Source organism: Ixodes scapularis, unplaced genomic scaffold, assembly GCF_016920785.2.
Source record: "Ixodes scapularis isolate PalLabHiFi unplaced genomic scaffold, ASM1692078v2 ptg000658l_1__unscaffolded, whole genome shotgun sequence".
NCBI classification, from domain to species: Eukaryota; Metazoa; Arthropoda; class Arachnida; order Ixodida; family Ixodidae; genus Ixodes; species Ixodes scapularis.
In genome coordinates, this window is record NW_024610018.1 from 88,791 (window position 1) to 108,324 (window position 19,534).

The window sequence follows — 19,534 nt, forward strand, 5'->3', positions numbered from 1 at the left end:
CGAACGCTTTCCACGAGTGCAGTGGAGACAAAGGCAGCTAGTGGCGGCGTGAGCGATCGAAAGCTTCGCTGCGGTCGGCGCACTACAATTGGCCGAATGCTGACTATGACGTCAGCAAGGGATGTCTCATCGACGGAAATAAGAGGAATGTCAGAACTTCAATTTTGACGGTGTTGGCAGTGTTGGTTTCAGAGCGCAATGATTTCAAGCTTCCATCATGCTCATTACAAACAACATTGAACTTGTTGTTCGCAAGATAATGACGTCACGAGAGGTAACCATACGAGGGCGCCACCAAAACATCTCGCCGCTAATAGCTTTAGGTCTGCCCTCTAATCATTATGACGTGACCGCGCGCTCTCGTCTTAACTCCTTCAGTTTCTCGGCCCGTTAACCGGGGCAGAGAAACTGATGTATGATGCTCATACCATCGTACAAAAGACAGTCTGCAAACGCGAGTCACCTCCACATCCGTGGTTCGAATGCCGCCTGCACAAGTTTTCTCCTAGAGCTGATTGCCACGCTGCATTCCAAGCACGGATCTCGCGGTGACTCGCCTTCGAATCTGTTTGCAGAACGTCTTTTGTTTTTGTGCAATGTATAGACCTTTTGGCGTACTCCCGTCCCCAGCTACCTGGCAGGCATATCCGATATGGGTGACGAAAAAAAAAAAAATAATCGGAGATTTCAACCTCCTAATAGTAAAATTATAAAAGGGCAGGCAAAACGAGAATGTGTGGCGGTTACGCTTTTATCCTAAATGTCTTCGATTGGTGTGGCGATTCTAAAACAATGTTTTCGGCCATACTGGAAGTGACGATGTTTCAAGGTGGCGGCGCCCTTTTGAAAAAAGGGCCCGCCATCTTGACGGCCTTTAGATGCGTGTTTTCGTTGGAGTTCAGACAATTAAACGCTGCTCTCTTCTCTGACATACTTACGCAGCGAGGATCCCAAGTACAGACGCCAGGTCGGTCTGAGGAGAAATTTACCCTTTGCAGACAACGCCTAGTCTGAGGTCTTTGAAGATACACTAAAACCCTCCCGCACCCGATTTTTTTTTTTTTTCGTAGTTTTTTGTCAGGCGATTTTTTATGTTGTCAGAAGACTACGAAATAAGTATTTTGCTACAGCGTTACGTATATTTTTAATAAAGTCAAAATACGCAACTGCTCGAAACCGACACCGAAACTGTTCTGGGGAGGAAGAAATATAGAGGAGGAGAAAGTTACCGAAAGTCACGTGGCTGTGGAACTTTTTTTTTTTTTTTCAATCAACGTTTTTGCAGCTTTTTAGAAGCCACCAAAAAACGGGTATAATATTTTTTGTCCATTTCTACTATTGAGCGTGTGCCATCGATGACCCACGACTTTGATTATCTTTGCTGGTTGTGTCTAAACCATAGAAATAGAAACTGCACGTGACCACGGAGAAGCGAGTGAGCGCGAAAATAAACTGAACTGCTGGGCACCATAAATACCCTGTCAGTGTTTCTTTAACGTGCATCACGCAGTAGTGATACACGACCGCACGCCGGTACGATGCTCATCCAGATCGAAACGGGCAGAAATCCGAATAGACCTATTCCAAAACTCGAAGCACCTCATAGCGGCGTAATGCCACGTTATGCCTCGTGGGAATCAGTGGGAAGTTATTAAATTCCATACGTGGTCCGCTCCTGGCCCACAGGTTCCCCGAATGCAAGGCGCTGTTGGGTTTATGGAAAGCAGGATTATAGGCTCTGCAGCGCGAACGTTCGCTCCGAGCTGCTGCCGTGCGTTTAGAACGCACTCGGCCACCGATCCCCCCGCCACAATTGGTCTGGCACCACGACTTCAGCGAGACTGGGGCGTCTGCGCGCAATGGACGAGAATAATCTCCCGTTTCGCGGTCATCATCGCCCGGGGGTCATCGGGTGCTTTCTCGCGGACGCAGCGAGTGCGAATACTACGGAAACGAAAAAAAAAAAAAAAAAAAAAAAGGGATGGAAGTAAAAGCGGTCTCCACATCGGACAAATAATCACCGCCACAGGGGGGAACGGAAACACGCTCGTCTCGTTTCTCCGTCCGGCCGTAGCCTCCAGCCAAAAAACAAAAAAAAAAAAAAAAAAACAGTGAAACCAACCGGAAAAAGTGGTCCACGCGAGATGTTCCTCGGCCAGCATCTTTTTTTCCCACGAGTCCGGCGGTGGGCACTTCCCTCCTCTGCCGCCTTGCTGCTGCTGCGATCTCGTTTGATTTCCCTTTTGTGCCGACGGCGCCTCTCCGTGCACCGCTAAGCCGACAGTGCGGTGGGAGCTGTACGCGATCGCCGGACCAATCAGACGCATCCATTTCGCCACGTGACCCCCGCTCCGTTCCGGTCTCTGCTCGTGTACTATACTTCTCGTCCTTCGTCCCTCTTCGCCCGCACTTACTGCAGCTTTTTGCCCCACCTGCCAACTTCTTCTGGGAATGAATAAAATAAAATAGCTTGATCGATGCGTATGAACCAACTCGGCCAAACTTTAACAGCGAAGCCACGGTCACACTGGTAATACAACGGACAGTCTGCGGACGGTGTATGGGGAGTCTCGCATGGGCCGTACAAAAACTGTCTGGAGACGTGTGTCAGAATCGAACATGTTTGGAGCATGCTTGACCCTCAGATAACTCTGCCATGGTGTCTGCAACGAACTTTTTTTATGATCTATGAGCAAACTCATCTGGGTATGGCCAGGATCGCGCGTGATCACGTGGGACATGGTAGACGCGTGACTTGGTCCTAGCTTCCGCTGTACTGTCTGTCGGCCGGGAGGTGGGCACCGGCGGGGCGGATCGGCCGGCGCCCAGTTCGGACCCCCTCTCCCGCTTTGGGGGTTCATCCTTCGCGGACGAAGAGCACTAATGGTGCTTCTCTCTGGGGTGTGCGCTCCGGTGTCGGCGTCCATTGGAAATCCTCGTATAAGTTGATGCCCCTTCGCCCGACCACCGCACCTGGTTCGAGCACTGCCGGCGCTGGAATGGGAGACGATTTAAGCGGGGCATTAGGGGAGGCGTTTTCTTCTTTTATTCATTTATATTTTTTTCTTGGCCCGCTGATGGTTTCTCTGTCCTCCGTCTCCGGCCGTGAGGTGAAGCGTCGTCTCTGGACTGAGGCCGGCTCGGAATATATTATGGGTTGAATTTTTTACGCGTTTTGGGTATTTTTTTTATTTATTTGTTTATAACGCGCGTCGCAGCGTTAGCATTGAGGCGAAAAGATAAGCGTGTAATGAACTACACCAGTCGAAGCTGAATGACAGACAGAAGGCATTGACTACAAACACGCAACCAACGTTGACATAGACAAAAAGAAAAAAAGACAATTATTTAGAGGCGAATTTTCGCCTCTTAATCTGTGTATTTGTTTACGGAAAGGAGAAACAAAGAAAACGAAGAGCGAGAGTTACCTAAGCGAGCCAGGGGCAAGTGAGTCACCCAGCGCACACTGTGACTACGAACGACAGAATGATCGTTGACTGCAGGCGGTGGTGCGAGCACCGTGGGAACGACACGAGTACAAGGAGAGGGGAGGTGACGCCAGTTTTTTCCTCCTCGCACTAACTGCTCGGAAAGGAAGCGGTTCCACCTCCCTTTCTTTTCTTTTTTTTAACGCTTTTTCTTGCTTAAAGGAGCTGTGCAACAATATTTGTACTGTGCACAAATACCGCTTAAAACGGATCCCTAACGTTAATGACCTATGAAACACGCGTTCGTTTTTCACCCCACGCAATAGAGGTCCCAGAAAAAAAATTGAATAAAAACGAGCAGCCTTCACCCCCTCAACTCGCAGCCAGAACAAGCGGCCACGTGATCTGGACCCGATTATATGCCGCCAGTGTTGATCATAGCCACGCGCTGGGGTTGGCAAAGCGCAGGACACGCGCTGAGTTCCAGACATTGTTATGGCTCGGCTGTTGTCGTCGTTGCAGCGATTGGACACGGGTCACTACCCGAATGCTTCTTGAGCTAGCAATTGTCACGAGCCCAAGTCGAGTGCCCACGCAATGCTCGGGTCCAATCTATGAACCGCATTCAAATATCGTCACTTGGGTGTACTGCGATCCCCGAGTTACGTCATCAAATTTTGCAAAGGAGAGATTGAATGAAAATGACCGCTTTTGTCCTTGAAATTACACCGCAACAAAGGAGTTTCTTGGCCAATGGCGTTGCGTGTGAGTATCCTTGAGTCCCAGGTGTGCCAGTAAGCTCGTGTAGAGAGAAAAACATTCCAATTGATTATCGTTGCACAGCTCCTTTTTAATTGGCGTATTAGCGAGAAAATAATTGTGACGCCTGCGTGTGCTTCGAAGCAAAGTGCACAAAGTTCGAGCGTTTATTGTACAATATGCAATCCCTTTCAGTTTTGTTTTTATACACCCCTAGCGCAAACGCATTTAATAGCGAGTTTTAGTGGACCGTGTTTCCCCCTCCGCTAAGCCCCTCCGCTAGCCGGCACTCTACAGCCAAGGCTATCGGCGCACAGGCGCAGTGGCGGTTTCTTCGTAGTGGGGGACTAGCGGAGAGGGAAACCCGGTCTACTAAAACTCCCTAATCTCTGTCCGTCCTTCGTCGTAACATTATCGTTGTTGGCGCCGTCTCAGATACTTAACTCGCTCCGGCCACCTTAGCAACCAAGAAGGTTAGTAAGTTTACCTTGGCGCTCCAAACACCACGCCCAGTTGATGGCATTCAACACGCGCCCGGCCCTTACCAACGCGCACACGCGCTCGCACACTGACACACACAACATATACACGCACAAACATACATGCAACACAGACACACACGCACAAACATACAACGCAGGCATACACACATTCTAGGCAAACACACACACACACCTGTTCTTCTGTCTCTCGGTTGGCGTCGTTGGGTATGGGGCAGGCCGGTATTTGGGTCGTCTTCGTCGGGGCCCTCCTGGGGCCACCAGAACACGTTTTCGTCCGTCGCTGCCCCAGTGAATAGAGGAACGCCGCCAGTGCCCCGCTCGCCTCGTCCCGCGCGCGTGCTCACGAGCCATCCGAGCGTGTCCGGTTCGGAGCAGCGCACCCCCCTAATGACGAAAGTGCACGCCCCCCCCCCCCCCCCCCCCCCCTTTCACTACAGGGATGGGGGGGATCTTTTGGGGACCCCAGTTTCGGGCCCCACACCTTGGGAAGTAGCATCCGCCGCCTGATGACGTCACGTCCACGCGTAATCAGCCGACAGAACGCGTGGCGCCTGCTTGATTATATCGCTTGTTGCGGGTGCCGCCGCGTTGTCGCTTCGGGGGCTGAATTGAAATCGTCGCTGCTGCTCCTCGTCGTTCGCCCAACGCCGTTCAGCTGCCGTGTCGACGTCTCTCCTACTTGTTCGTCTCGTGAATTACGGGATGATGGTTGTTTATAGGACCAGTTTGGGACCAGATTCTTTGGGTACGCGTTGCTGCAGCAAGCCCCGTATGCGGAGCGGCTTGTCCGCGTCGCAAGAGGCCCGGATATACTCTTATTTTTGCGATGAGTGTTCCTCGCGTTTCGTACCTGTCAGAATTATCGCTCCAGGTTTCTGGGGAAAGTCGTGCGACCGAACGTGGCCCGTGCACGAACAGCAAACAAGGCACCTAATTTTGCCGTAAATAAGAAACTTAAAAATAATAAAAAATCCTGGTTCATATATTTTGCTTATTGCGACGAAGGCGTTATAGCGCTTGATTGGGGATGTTATAGAGGGCCTGTTTTACAGAGAGTTTCCGACTGCTCGATCGGGATTCGCGTGGTTCAGGAACCGCGTTTGCAATCCGAGCTGCAAACGCTTCCGCCTTTCTGCCTGCTTTCCTACTCACCATGCGAAAACGCAGCGCACGCGCACTTGCGACCAGTCTCCGCGGGGAGAGGTTCGCCATTAAATTGCAAACGCCTCCGCATGGTTTGATTTGAACCGTCTCTTCAATATCAGCTCTCCAGTCTGTGAAGAGCATCACCTTCTATCGAAATTTTATCACAGTGTCATAGAAGGTCCTGCTTGTCACAGACTGTTATCATAATGGCGTGACGTCCTACCGTGACGTCACGTGGAATTGAATTCGCGCCAAATAATTGCCGAGGACATTTCCGGCTATATTTTCGGGCCACGACGTACAAAAAACGCGAGGAATCTGCCGCTAAACCTCGCCAATAACAGCTACCGCCGTCAGAAAAAAAATATGGCTTTTACGAGCATTCGCGCACTTTGCTCGCTTCTGTCGTGTAACTCGATGGCTGTGTTTCAAGTCTTGCCCACATAGACCCGAGTTACTCCGGCGGGTCGTGTCACGTGACAACGCAGCTAAAGCAACTCTGGCCGCGGGTAGGTTTTTTTACGAACGCCAAGGTACAAAACCGTCGTCCTGGAATAAGACAGAGTACATTCTGGAACGCGGCCATTGCGTTTCCGCCTAAGCAATGCACTGCAGCCGTACTGCTCTTACATCGTACAGAAGATGCGGTGACTTCCGCAGACATGATGACTGAAGTGTCTAGCATTAGGCACATTTGCTTCATACATGTATGTAGACCGTTTTTGTTGGAACAATGTGACTACTCACGAGGAAGAAACACGCGAAAAACAGTATCCGCAGTCTTTCTTTTGTGTGATGTATACTATGTCCGCGGCTTCGGGGTATTTCGTTAGATAAAGAGATGAATCATACAGCCAGGCGCTCGCGTCCACACGCGCCTCCCACGATGCTGCACGGGACCGTCCAGATGGGAAACCACGACCCCAGCGGCGTGTATGGAATTAACCGCTGCGGGATCTCACGCGACGAAATGGAGCGAGCTGAGAAAATCCGCACGTTGCTGCGGCAGAGCGGATGATAAGCATGAGTGTAGACAGCTGCGCTTTCAACGCTGCATGTACCCACGCGTCGCCATTACGCAGTGCCAGCTGGCGGCGCGGTTCAAGCTCACCGAGCACGGACCAGGCCAGCGTTAAGCCTCACTTATTGAAAGAAAAAAAGTCGTTGCCGTAATTGTTACGGAGATTGTCGTTTAAATCCGATGGGATTTTGCACAGTATTCTACCGCTTACTAAGCGTTTCTTTATTGAACTCCTTAGGAACTGCCGTGGGAATTCTAGGAGGTTTTGTCAACGTCCGTAAAATATTTTAATATTTAAAAAAAAATCAGTTCAGACGATTGTCCTATCTCGCGGACGGGCCTGCCGTGTCCAACCAACGACTTCTTTGTTCTAGCATTACTGCAGTTCATTTTTTTCCCTCTCTTACTGCATTTAGACGCGTTTGACGTATGACATAATAAGACATACAGTAATTGTATTTTTCGTTCAAAAACGTATAAACATTTTTTTTTTTTTTTTGCTTAGAGATGTTGTTCGCGCGAAGTAAAGGGCATGTGCCGCACCGACACCAGCACCACCGCAGCGGAGTGACATATTCATTCATTCATTTGCTGTATTTTCAGTGCCACACAAACAGCTAAGAGCCGCGCCTTGGTGACAGTCGAGGTGAGCATAAAACGGACGCGTACCGGGGCTTCCCTGGTTAAGGTGTATCCACACGACGGACCAAATTGCTGTTTTGGTCCGCGGGCCGCGCATCACGTGATCTTACGTCATCGGTCTTTGAGGTCTGCCGGCGGTGCGCGGCCCGCGCTTCTGAGAAATGCCAAGCGACTTTTCTCGCCCGGACCTTGGCGGCGGACCGCGGCGTTTTTAGTGTAATTGAAGCGCTAAGTCTGGCAACAAGCTGACTTTTGTTGTTTGGATTGGAATCCAAATCCAAAGTCGTTTTCTTTTGGCGCCAACTGTTGAAGATGAAGAAGACGAACCTTTTGTTGTGCGGCGATGCAACTTGTTACTTCATCGCGCTCATGGAGCAATTCCCCGCTCTGTGGGACAATAGTCACGGCGACTACTCAGTTAATCATCTAAAGATGTCACCATGCCTCTTTCGGTTCACTTAAGTCCTCCTCGTCCTCAATAGTCAACGCTGCAGGGCCACCGTGGCCAAACGTCTCTTTCGTTCAACCTCCATCTTGGTTCCTTACAAATAGCCTCAAAGCAGCTCGCTGTATGTGTTTGGCGAAGCTGTGAGGTCGAGGGTTAAGCGTGTTTCACATGCGGCGGTTTTTGCCCTAGAACGGCGCGATTTCTGCCGTCGCGGCGCTCTCGCCAGCACCAGCGATTGAGCGGCACGAGCGCCGCGACGGCAAAAATCGCGCCGCTCTAGGGCCAAAATCGCTGCATGTGAAACACTGGTACGTTTACACCTGAGAAGAAATCCGCTGCCGCGGAAGCGGATCCGCTCCCGGCGGCGGCGGCGACGAGCGGGTTGCGTTTACATCTGTTTCCTTCGAGCAGTGGCGGCAGCGCCGGCTGCGGCAGCGGTTCCTGTAACGTCTCGTCAAATATGACGAGAAGGCGCGAGAGTTCCCGCCTCGGCTCTCTCTCTCCCGGCGTTGCTGCTCCCGGAAGAACGCGTACTCGTGACGTAGGCAGCGTCGCGCCGCGCAAGAATGGCATATCCGGTCAGCGAAACGCCTCGTTCGGCGGCAGAAATAGATCCCGGACCTAAACGGCTCGCCGCCGCGTTTTCCGCCCAGCGTTTCGCCCCAGCGGCAAAAGCTGGGCGGATTCGCTGGCGGATCCGCAAGTGTAAACGTACCATATTAGACCGGCCCGTTCGCTGTGTCGTCTGCTTTTTTTTGGTCCGCCGTGTGGATGCTCATTGCAGCCGGGCGGCCCGCGGGCCGCGCATCACGTGATCAATCGGTCCGCGGCCCGGTCCGTCGTGTGGATACACCTTTACAAACCCAGCTGCGGACGCCCGAGTAAGGTTCTCCGGTAAATGCTATCGAATTAAAAGACAAAAAAAAAATATCTAACAAAACGCACGATATTCATTGTCCTCGTCCACGGTGCATCCCGAGTAATTCGCCCAACTCGGGGTTGCCCAACGCCTGTCCGATTTCGCACAGTTTGCGAACACGTTTTCGAAAAGAGGGATCTTTTCATGTCAGACACTTATTATTGCGTTTAGTCTCCGTGAGCGGTTACCTGGCGCCGACGAACAGCGCGCGCAAATCGTTCCCTTTCGGTGCGTGACTCAGACTAATTCGATGTGTCAGCGCGCGCTCCCGGGAAGACGGTAGCGTTGATGTAACGCGCTCGTCCCTGATTCGCCGGTCAGATGTGCATACGGAGCTCGCCCGCCTCCCCCGGTTTTTTGCTCGGTGATGGATGGACGGACGGAAGCAGGCAGCCCGGCGAGTGTGCGGGCTCTTCTTCGCATATGGGGGCCCCCTAAGTGGACGGGCCCGGTGACGGGCGTTCTGTCTTGGTTCGGTTGGAGCACCTAATCTGTATGGGCTGCTGCGCGAATACGCAGACAAACTGAGGGAGGGGAAGATATGAAAACGCCGAGCTCCGATTGGAAGGATTATAGTGAATAGACGCAAAGCTGCTCTTGTTTCTACCCGCCGTCTCCCTCCAGTCAAAGTAAGCGAGAGCGTCGTCTGCCCTTCGCGCAAAGCCTGGCGTTCGAACGCCATAACTGCATAATATGAAGGTTACGTTCAATTACGAGTAGTAGTACAGGGCGCTCGTGAGAAAAGAGAACCGTGTTTTTCTGGCCGCGTAAAGAAACTATGCGTAGCGCAAGTTCGTCTGCTTCTTTTGGCAGGGGTTGTGGTGACGTCAGAAAGCCGAGCTCTGATTGGCTCTTATTGAAAGAGAGTGGGTGACCTCAAAGCAAGCCGCCTTGAGGTCTACCCACTATCCTGCAATCGGAGCCAATCAGAGCTCGGGTTCTGACGTCACCACAACCCCTGCCAAAAGAAGCAGACGAACTTGCGCTACGCATAGTATCGCAGAAAACTTGAACTTTGTGAGAATGTGACGCTAGCGGTTGGAATAGAAGCGAATGTTTGAGGAGAGAACGTTACCCAAATCAAAAGATAATTGAATTTTTTTTTTTTTCTGTGAGTTGACGTTATTAAGCTGTTATTGTCACAACAAGAACTGACATTTTGGACACGTGGGGGATTGATGTTAGTGAGAAGGACTTGACAGCCTGCAAGAGCACATTCTAATCTTTCTTGTGGGCTAGCTTTTTTTCACTGAAGTAGATACGACAGGTGCCCACAGTTTCATATCTTATTTTATTCCCCGGTCTTTGTCAACTTAATCAAACCTGTTTTTCTTTGTTTTTACGAACTGCAGCGAAAGTAAACGCTTAATCTTTGTTTGTTTGCTCTCTTTTCTTTGAAAAAGATGAGAGCGGAAGTAATATTTCGAGGGTTTCACCGCCTCCGCCAAATCGATCCAACCCTTGCCACGAATCGGAAAACTCATCTTCGTGAGATACGGCGCTCTGATTTAGCTGGCTGATGTGCGGTTGAATGCGGAGGGGGTTATCAGCTACAAACATCCGCCAACGACCGTGTCTGAATTAAAAGTGTCGCAATCGACGTCTGAAGAACAAATCCAATATATTAGATGGAATATTGATATATTCTGTATACCATCGCATGGGTCTATTATTAAGATTATTCTGATATGCTGCCAGGAATCCTGGAATACACTGTAGTTATGTAGACAGTTGGGCGAGTTGGTATAGATTGAACATAGTTACAGCGTCGAAAATAATCCCTGGAGAAGGGGAACAAGAGGGACAAAGGACATACACAAATCTCCAAGTTTGTTCTTTGTCCCTCTTGTTCCCCTTCTCCAGGGATTATTTTCGTCATTCTTATCCAACTCGCTTGCACCTTTGCATTTAATTGCATTATAATAATAGTTACAGTTGCGCACAAAGACAGGGTCTGAGGAGAGGAACACGTAGTCGTAGAACACGCTTGTCTGTCGTCTACGTGTTCCTTTTCTCTGTTCCTGTCCTTTTGTGTCCAACTGTAATGATGTTTAATGGAATGCATATTTTCTTGTTTTCACACTTTCTTGTTTTCGTCCGCCCATGTTTTCTTAATTGTCTAAGTCAGCGCTTCTCAACCATTGATGTTTCTGGACCCCTTGGGGGTTCGGTAGAGATGACGGAGGACCCTGTTCGTGGCGAGGGGAAAAAAGGGTATAGGTTAATTATGAGGATGATGTAATAAGTGGATATAACTAAGGGCTAGTGTGATCTAAACTTTTCTCATCGACATATACACGAGCAAACTCACCCTAAAATTGAAACGTTTCTTCTCAATCTGAAAAAAAAAAAAAAAAAAAAAAAGAAGACAACTTTCCTTGGCGGGCCTGACTGCTGAGACAGGGCTTCGCGGACTCCTAGAATGCCTTCGCGGACCCCAAATTTGAGAAGCACTGATCTTAGTCAATTAGCCGATAGTTAATTAGTGCTAAAGTCGGACCTTAATACACTTTTTTTCTTTTTTTTTAATTTTTGGATAGCGTTCCTGTGCGGATTGGCTTTGGTGCCCAAAGATCGTGCTGCACGTTCCAGGCGTTTCCTTCAGCGCGCGCCAGGAGGCGTACCATGCCTCGTAGCAATTGACGTGCTCCCCTTCCATTTTTTCTCTGTGTTATCATTAAACTACTACCTAATTATCATTTATAATCACCTAATTATTATTATCGTGTCTATGTAAGGCGGGATGCTCGCGTGTTCGTAAGCGAGTACGTGGCGCTTCTCAACTGTTTTTGTCGTAATCATTGTTTTTTTTTCAAAGCTTCGAAACAATGGCGAGCCTTCCGGAAAGAGTTGAACATGTTGAATGTTTATTGTTACTGCTTTTTGTGGGCTTTTTTTTTTTCGTTCTCATTTGAGTTTTGGGCGTGTTTTCTATTTTCTGATGGATATTGACTTCTGTTTAGCACAAAATACGTCTGTGGAGAAATGGACGGCATCTTTATGTAATATTATATTCCTCCCTGTAAAAAAAAAAAAAAAAAAAAAAAAAAAAAAAACATTTTTACGTGATTTTTTTTTTTTTTTTTTTTTATTCTGCAGGGAGGCTTTGCCCGGGTGCACGAGCTGACGGACTTGACGACGAACCGGGTGTACGCCGGCAAGATCATTCCCAGGTCCAGGCTCAACAGGCCCTACCAGAAAGAGAAGGTGAGTGGCGCCATCTACCTCATGCGAGGGGAACACATGTTGCATGCCGGTAAACAAAGGTCGGCTTACTTTTAAGAACAAAACAGTTTTAGTGGTCTGAAAGGCGTCGTCGCGATAAAAGGTTACTTTTTAGGTTCGTTGTAACCTCTCACGATGAATTGCGAATGCATTTACGCCGTAATGCAGCAGCGCAGTAATCACGCAGTGACCTCGCGCTTTTAGTATAGGCATGTCCAGGCGACTAACTATAGTTGCCTGGTTAGCGATGTAACCAAGCTTGCGTGCCTGGCCGGAGCCCAGCGTATAAAAACTGCTGTGCCGTGCCAGCGGCCGGCCTTGGAGCTGGTCCAGGAAGCGATTGTCTCTTCGGCAGACATCCGGCCGTCACGCGCTTCGGCCTCGGTCGCCGACGTCTCCGCTGAGTGTACGAGAGAACGACGTGTTCCGCGGCTCAGAATCGTGCGTCCCTCGTTGTCGTAGCAACTTTGGCGCATTAAGGCCTGTTCACACATGCAGCGGAGCGCTACAAGCATAGCGCTCACCTCGCGCTAAGAACGTGCAGACAGCAGCGTTCACCAGCTTTGTATGGCACCGCCAAAACTGTTGCTCATGGCAGACAATAAGTAGCAGACGACACGTGAGGTGAATAAGGGTGGCGATGTGGGTTAGTTGGTTCATACTGACGAAAAGGCAAACAGCGCGCAGAAAACGGGGACTAGAGGAAGTGCAGCGCTTGTCCTGTCTGCACTTCCTCTAGTCCCCGTTTTCTGCGCGCTGTTTGCCTTTTCGACACGTGAGGAGCGCTACATCAGCACTTCGCTGCATGTGAGAACCGGCCTTTATACATGCGCCGCGCGAAGTAGTTCTTACAAGATTTGCTCGTCGAAAGGGAAGAAACGACGATACGAGTTCGAAATGTGTACGTTTTGGGCATCATTCTTATCTAAGATGCACCTACATCGTAATGCAACACTTGAAGCAAGAAGATAGTATCGTTCCGCGAAGAGCCGGACCTCTTTTGCCTACAGTTCTTGCGCTGAATATGAGTATAGATAGAAAGTAGTAGCGCCCCATTCTCTACGTTAACGACTGAGGGCCGTCGCGGGTCACGTTTCGTACACGAGTGTAAATCGAATTTCGACTAATTCTATTTGCATTTGCATGTACGGGTGCCAAAACCACGGACAAAAAAAAAATAGAGAGAAAAAAAAAGATATTTGTTGGCTTGGCGAGGTCCGAGTCCCGAGTGCTTGGCAAAAAGTAACAAAAATGCAGAAGGCAAAACTAGCATATATACATGAAATACATTTATTAAGCTGTTTACGTACGAGAATACATATTAAAAACGTAGGTGAAGTGATTTCCGATATAAATGTCAGTACTAGGTACGCAATATCTATTGAGTAATGGGGGTAGGTTAGAACGGATTCGGCTGGGGACTGCTGTCGAATATGTGTCCCGAGTTAGCCCGTGCCTCAGAGCAGTTAGCCAGGGAACGCGAGCGCGTCCGTAAGACGCCACCATGCTATGCTTGCAGCCAGCAAGCATTACAACTGGAGCGTTCGATCATGCGCGAACCACGGTCTCTTACCAGCGTGTGTCAGCATCTGTCTACGCGCGGTGACGGAGCGTCTGAAAGAACGAGAAAGAAAAAAAAACAGTTGAACAAAACAAATGCAGCTACCGCCTTCCGTGTCCTCTGAAAACGATAAGATTGCTTTTCTTGCTTTTTTTTTTTTTTTCGTTATTTTCTTTCACAATAATCCATCCTGCAGCTTAGCGTCTGCGAGAAATATGAAAACATTCGTAATGACGCACAACCAAAACGCGGCCGAGAAATGTTCCGATTTTTCTCGTCGGAGGCGTGCACTGCCCAAACTTGAGAGCTACGTGCCTTCTATGTATAAATAGTGTTGTTTGTGTCTGCTTCCTGTTTATGCCCGCTTTTCTCTCGGAAAGATTTTAGAGTGTGTCGCCGCCCACCATCAACACCTAGATAATAAGGCCTGCTGACGTTTTTACATCACGTACCGCAAACCGGAGGCTGCGTGCGCGACAGCCCCTAAATATCGAGGCCATTTTTTTATTTTTTATTTTTATTTTTCGGTCACCTACTACTATCGAGCGGTGGGATTGAAGAATGATTGGTCACGAATTCCGCGTCAACGTTTGGTTGACATTCGTGTTCAGTCAGCACTAGAGTCGCAGCCACTGCCGCTGCAAATGAATGCTGGGAGTGGGTTCAGGGTATGAAAAAGAAAAAGCGAAAGACAGAAAGGAAAACAATATTTTGGGGGCGGAATGGAAGGCGGAATGAAAACGTAATAGGAACGCTACATTATTTTGTTCTGGAGTGAAACCGAAACATTTTTCTTATCGATTTTTGCTTTAAAGAGAAAATTCGGCTATTTCAGATTCGTTCCACGAAGTGAGGTAGGAGACCGCCGTCACTTTGCCGCCAGTACACCCGATGACGTGCTGATTCTGAGATCATGCTCGTTGCTTCGAGCCGTTCTTCCTCGCGGCGTCTTTTACTTGAGTTCTTTAGGGTTTTAGCGGTGCAATAAGTACGCACTCGCTAGAGCTTTTTAATCGCCTACTTCGTAATAAAAATGAACGTTTCGTTTATTTTTAATTCGGTTATTAATTCTCTTTGCTCGCGAACAGAAACTGTAAACGGTCTATCATTTTTTTTTCCCGTTGTAAAGCAGAAACATTTTTTTTTTCTTCATGTAACGGAACTCAAACCAGAACAGACAACGCTCCGACTCTTTGACACGTCTGCTTTCGGATGCAAGTCGCATCCTCGCTGATCACGGCGCCACGCGAGCGCTATCTAGTGCTGCAGCCGCGTCCAATCTATACCGTCAGATACGTCAGATACCGGAGGCGGGATACCGGAGGCGTCCCGCCTCCGGTATCTGACCTAACGGAAATCCATCACTCTGGCCTTCTTATTTAGTGGAAAGCTGGGTGAGTTGGTTATGCACACTCCTCTCAGCCCTTCCTCGTTTTCATCATGCTGGTTTTCTCCTTTTTTTTTTTTATTTTTATTTAGGATGTTTGAGTCAATGCGCGGAGCTCTCGCGCCTTCGTCTGCTATGACATCAACCTCCAGCCAAGAGCACCTAGTAATTCGAGACGTGACGCTTTGACGTCATCCTTCGCTTTCTCCTGTGCGTGATTGGTTTTGTCAGCCATTGCAGACGCACAACGGCGCCACGACAGTGCACTTTTGGTGCAGCTTGATTGGTTCCTTCGAAGTTGCTTCGGCTGATGTTGCGCTTGAAGTGAAACGGAGTATAGGTGGCGTTGCCCCAGCGCGTTGAGTGTGTAGCGAACCGACGCACAGGGCCATCAACCTTGAAGCACTCGCTGACAGAGTCCGGGTCAGGTCTGCGCCCCTTCGAATCTGCCGCCGGACAGACCGCCTTATCTCGCCTCCGCTGGTTGGGGCTCGTTAGCAGCGCTATCCTGTTTACTATCTGCTGCGGCCGGCCGGTTCTTTATTAGCCTCGACGACGACCGTCCTTGTGCGCTGCCCGGAAGAGCACCGCGATCGCTCGCACACGTCCTTCCTCCGTTCCCCGCGAAGCTGACAGTGCGGTGGAAGCCACGGTGTCGCCGGACCAGTCGAACGCTTGCCCGTCGTCACCCGCCCTTGCTGTATGCGCCTGGGTATCGGGTGCCTAGAACGCGTCTTCGAGTGGTACGTTTAGATCCCGCCCACGCATCAAAAGTTTCTCGCGAAGTCGCAACGGGTGACGTCACGGAAGCCGGCCTGTTATGTTGTTAGACGTCGCGATCCTGGCGGTCGGTGCCAGAAATCCCGACAAAGAGTACGAGCGAACGCGACTTTCGGTACCGTCGTGGAGTCCGAACTGCTGGCCCCCGAACCTTTCATGGACCGCAAAGAAAGGCCTGGTAGATCGCCACGAGAAGCGGCCGCCGAAATGGAAGCGGTGGAGCGGCAGATAACGGATGAGAGGAGAGCCACGTGACTGGCGCCCCGCTGCGGCGAGAAACGCCGAAACACACTTCTCCCGAGCGAACAAGTGTGTTTCGGGTCCTTACCGCTGCAGAAGCTTTGCGCTGACGTCCAGGTTCCCCGAGAGACGGCTCTTTGATGCTCTGTACTACTGCATCCTCGCTCTCCAAACCTGCGACCGGGCACTCTATGGCTCCGTTGTCGAACTGTTAGGCTTTGTGAGTATAGAGGAGGCTATGGCATGACATTTCTGTGACGTCATCAGGCGGAAATGGAGGGACCACTCTTTAGGACGCGACGCGCACGGCAAACAAGCCAGTTGGAGACGCGCTCCAGACGCCAGAGTATGGGCGGGGGAGTGTTCACGTGGTGAAAGAATGTCGTATAACTTGTCCAACGAACACGCAGCTTCCACCGCACTGTCACCTTAGTAAACGGAGTATGGTACGTCCTTCCCCGTGGCCGGCCTCGACCCCCGCCTTGGTTTTCCGAGGAGATTGCGGAGACGTGCCTCGTGCGATATTCGCTGACGTTGCGACGGTCTGCGAGATTCCACGTCTCTTGCGCACGTAAAAGCGCTATCGAGTAGGCGATCAGGCGACGAAACGTCACGTGACAAGCATGCGTGGTTTGGAAGCCGAGCGTCTTGACCTGTAGTAGTAGTAAATAGGTTTATTGAAAAGAAAATGTGATTATGTTGTTGCCTCTTGGTTGATACCATCTGGCAAGACAGAGAGATATGAGGAAGGGAAGAGATCTGATGTAGGGGGTGAGGCCCGAGGAGCGAATAAAAGTGACCAGTGATTACAATATTTGTTTTTTGTGAGCGTCCTTGATGCTTACGCGGGTCTACTCTGTGTAGCTTGAAGGCCTTGCTTCTGGCGGTAAGTCTGCGATGGCTTCTAGTTTTCGCTTCTCTGTGTCCTTGCAATAAGTCCACACTTGCTACGAGACCTCGAAGAAACCAAAGAGGACGAGGAAGGGCCAGGAAACTAAGACTGGAATCACTACTGTCTCTGGACAATTTCCCTGTCGCTTCCAGTTTCTCGGGGTGGGAGAGGGTGTGTACGAAGGCTTCTAACTAAAACGGCCATCACACCTGTATGGCAAGCCAAGTATCACAAACCAACGTCGCCTGAAGACGTCGGTCCGGATCCATTTTGTAAAGTTTGTGGCCAATAAGCCACGTGTATGCATTTGGTCTTGTCCCGCGAGAAAGCCTGCTTTGGTGGCGCCCTCCTTAATGGTTCCTATCCGTGGCATAGTGAGGTAACTCCACTGCGATGAGTTGCCTCACTATGGCGTCATGAGTTGTGATCCTGTTCACTGATCAGTTGTGAACGACAAGTTTGATTATGTGCTTTTAAAGAGCATAGTGGACGCTCTGAATCACCGCATTTTTTAAACCGACGCGGTCGAAGTTTGCAGTGTGACTTTTTTTTTTTTTTTCTAATTTCCGTCGGTGAAAGCAGAATGGATCTGCTGAGCGCGTGCTGATGACGAGCTTCCACGGTTATTTTGCAACGTGCATTTCGCGCCATCAAGATTGCCGATGTTATCAGCCTATTAGTTTGAGCTCGTTCTGAGCATGTACTCTAAACATCGCCCTCAACTATGGCATTTAGTGAATACCCCCTATTAGAGGCGAGATGGTTTGGTTGCGCTTTCCTATAGTTCCTTCTCGTGGCGTTACCACTTTTCGAACACCAAGTTCTATGGTGCGTGTGATGAGCATGGTGGACGCTTGAAATCATTGCGCTCTCAAAGCATCACTGCCAGCACCGTCAAAATTGAAACTCTTACATTACTCTTGTTTCCGTCGATGAGCAAACCTTTGCTGACGTAAAAGTCGGCATTCGACCAAAAGTGGAAAGTCGACCACAGCGACGCTTTCCATCGCGCACGTTGCCAACTGCTGGTGGTGATTCCTACTCGTTCTTGCAGATAGATACATATTCGATAGAGCGAAACATCCTAGAGGCGGGCGGTCGTGTATTACTACGGCGTGATGCACGTCCCAGTCGTACTGTATTGGCTAAATTTCTTATCTACAGGGAAAACACCATCCAGACTCCCATTGGGTCTTCCCGCTGTCTAAATAAACACAACACAATAAATGACTTTATGATGCGGAATCTGTGCTGCAAAAGTATACGGTTACTCAGAAGGTACGCACTCAGCAGAAAGGCCCTCATAATAGGGACTTTTAGTAGATTGTACACGCATAGAGCTTCGCTTTGCTAGCGGGAGCTCATGCCGTCACTTCGGCACGGATTGAGCACGCGCATGGTGGGTCCGTTTTCCCCAGCGTTCGATCTACTAAAATCTCTGGCGTACTAAAGTCCTAATGGCTGCTGATGTGACGTAAGCACAAGCCATGTATTGGAAATCTCTGGTTTGAGGGGTCAGGGTTTCCAACCTCGGTCGCGAGTTCGCCACCGTATCGGGCATTCTGGCAACGGAGCGGCTCGCGCGGCACGGTCCGTTTCAGCGAGGCTCCGTTTATGAGGAGGGTGTCGCTGATGAACGACACTCCTTCCTCGGATTATTTTATGCGTCGTTCTCGCTGGCTCGTAAACCGCGAGGAAAACTCGTCGATGCCGACTTCCTCGTTTGGCACTCTTCCCTCACGCCGTCCGCGTTTTCTCTTCTTGAGTCCTGGCGCATCGAGTATTCCTCGGTTCCGTGTGGTCAGAGTTCTTTTTATATACGATACGCTTTACAAGAAATACCGCTAACTGATGACATATTTGTTGTAATGATGTCTATGGACTGCGCGAGATAAAAGTATCTGCAAGAAGGGTGAGCGCACGGGCAAGCTGGTGGAACGTTGACATGTTTGAGACTGCAAAACACAACTTAGCTAAAGCAAGTATGCGGGCGAGCATGGTTCCATACTGACGTGGTAACCCAGGAGCGGGGAAACTGTGTTTGTCCGTTCCGTTTTTCCCCCGCTCCTGGGTTACCACCTTTTATGTGTTGTCTTTTTCTTCGGCCAACGCACGAAGACGACGAGCGCCATGACACTTTTTAGCGCTGCTTGACTGACTGAATAGACCCCTTTCAAAAGTCAGCGCAAGGCCTGTCCGCCATTGCTTGCTCACCTATTGGACACAAGGCCCGTGTCAGCGTTCGGCGAGGGTTCGGATCCAATCAGGAGCTTCGTGAGCAAGCAATGGGGACCGCCAGTGTCGCTCGATGGACTTTTGAAAAAGGTCTCTGCGCTTATATATCATGCATTCATCCTCTTTATCTCCCTGCCGGAACAAGCGGCCACGTGATAGTTGATGCCGCCGATCTTCGTCGCAGTAACCAGCTGGAGTTGACAATGCACAGATCATTCGCTGTGCTCTGCACATTTCGGGGGTTCGGCTAATGGGGACTTTTAGCAAGCCGTTACCGTGTTCCGCGTACTGCACTACCGTAGCCTTTGAAGCATGCTTTTTAAGCACGCACTCCGCTGTTACCGTGAC

At 49.9% G+C, this 19,534-nt stretch overlaps 1 protein-coding gene across 1 annotated transcript in view; it reads left to right on the forward strand.

Moving 5' to 3' along the window:
- Positions 1 to 11,965: 11,965 nt before the first annotated feature.
- LOC120848549 (serine/threonine-protein kinase PLK2) overlaps positions 11,966 to 19,534 on the forward strand; it is a gene marked incomplete at its 5' end in the record, with an annotated part of 66,749 nt that continues 59,180 nt past the window's right edge. The window contains one exon of the mRNA XM_042287959.1: positions 11,966 to 12,073. Coding sequence (XP_042143893.1) covers positions 11,966 to 12,073 — 108 coding nt within the window. The remainder of the gene's footprint in view (positions 12,074 to 19,534) is intronic.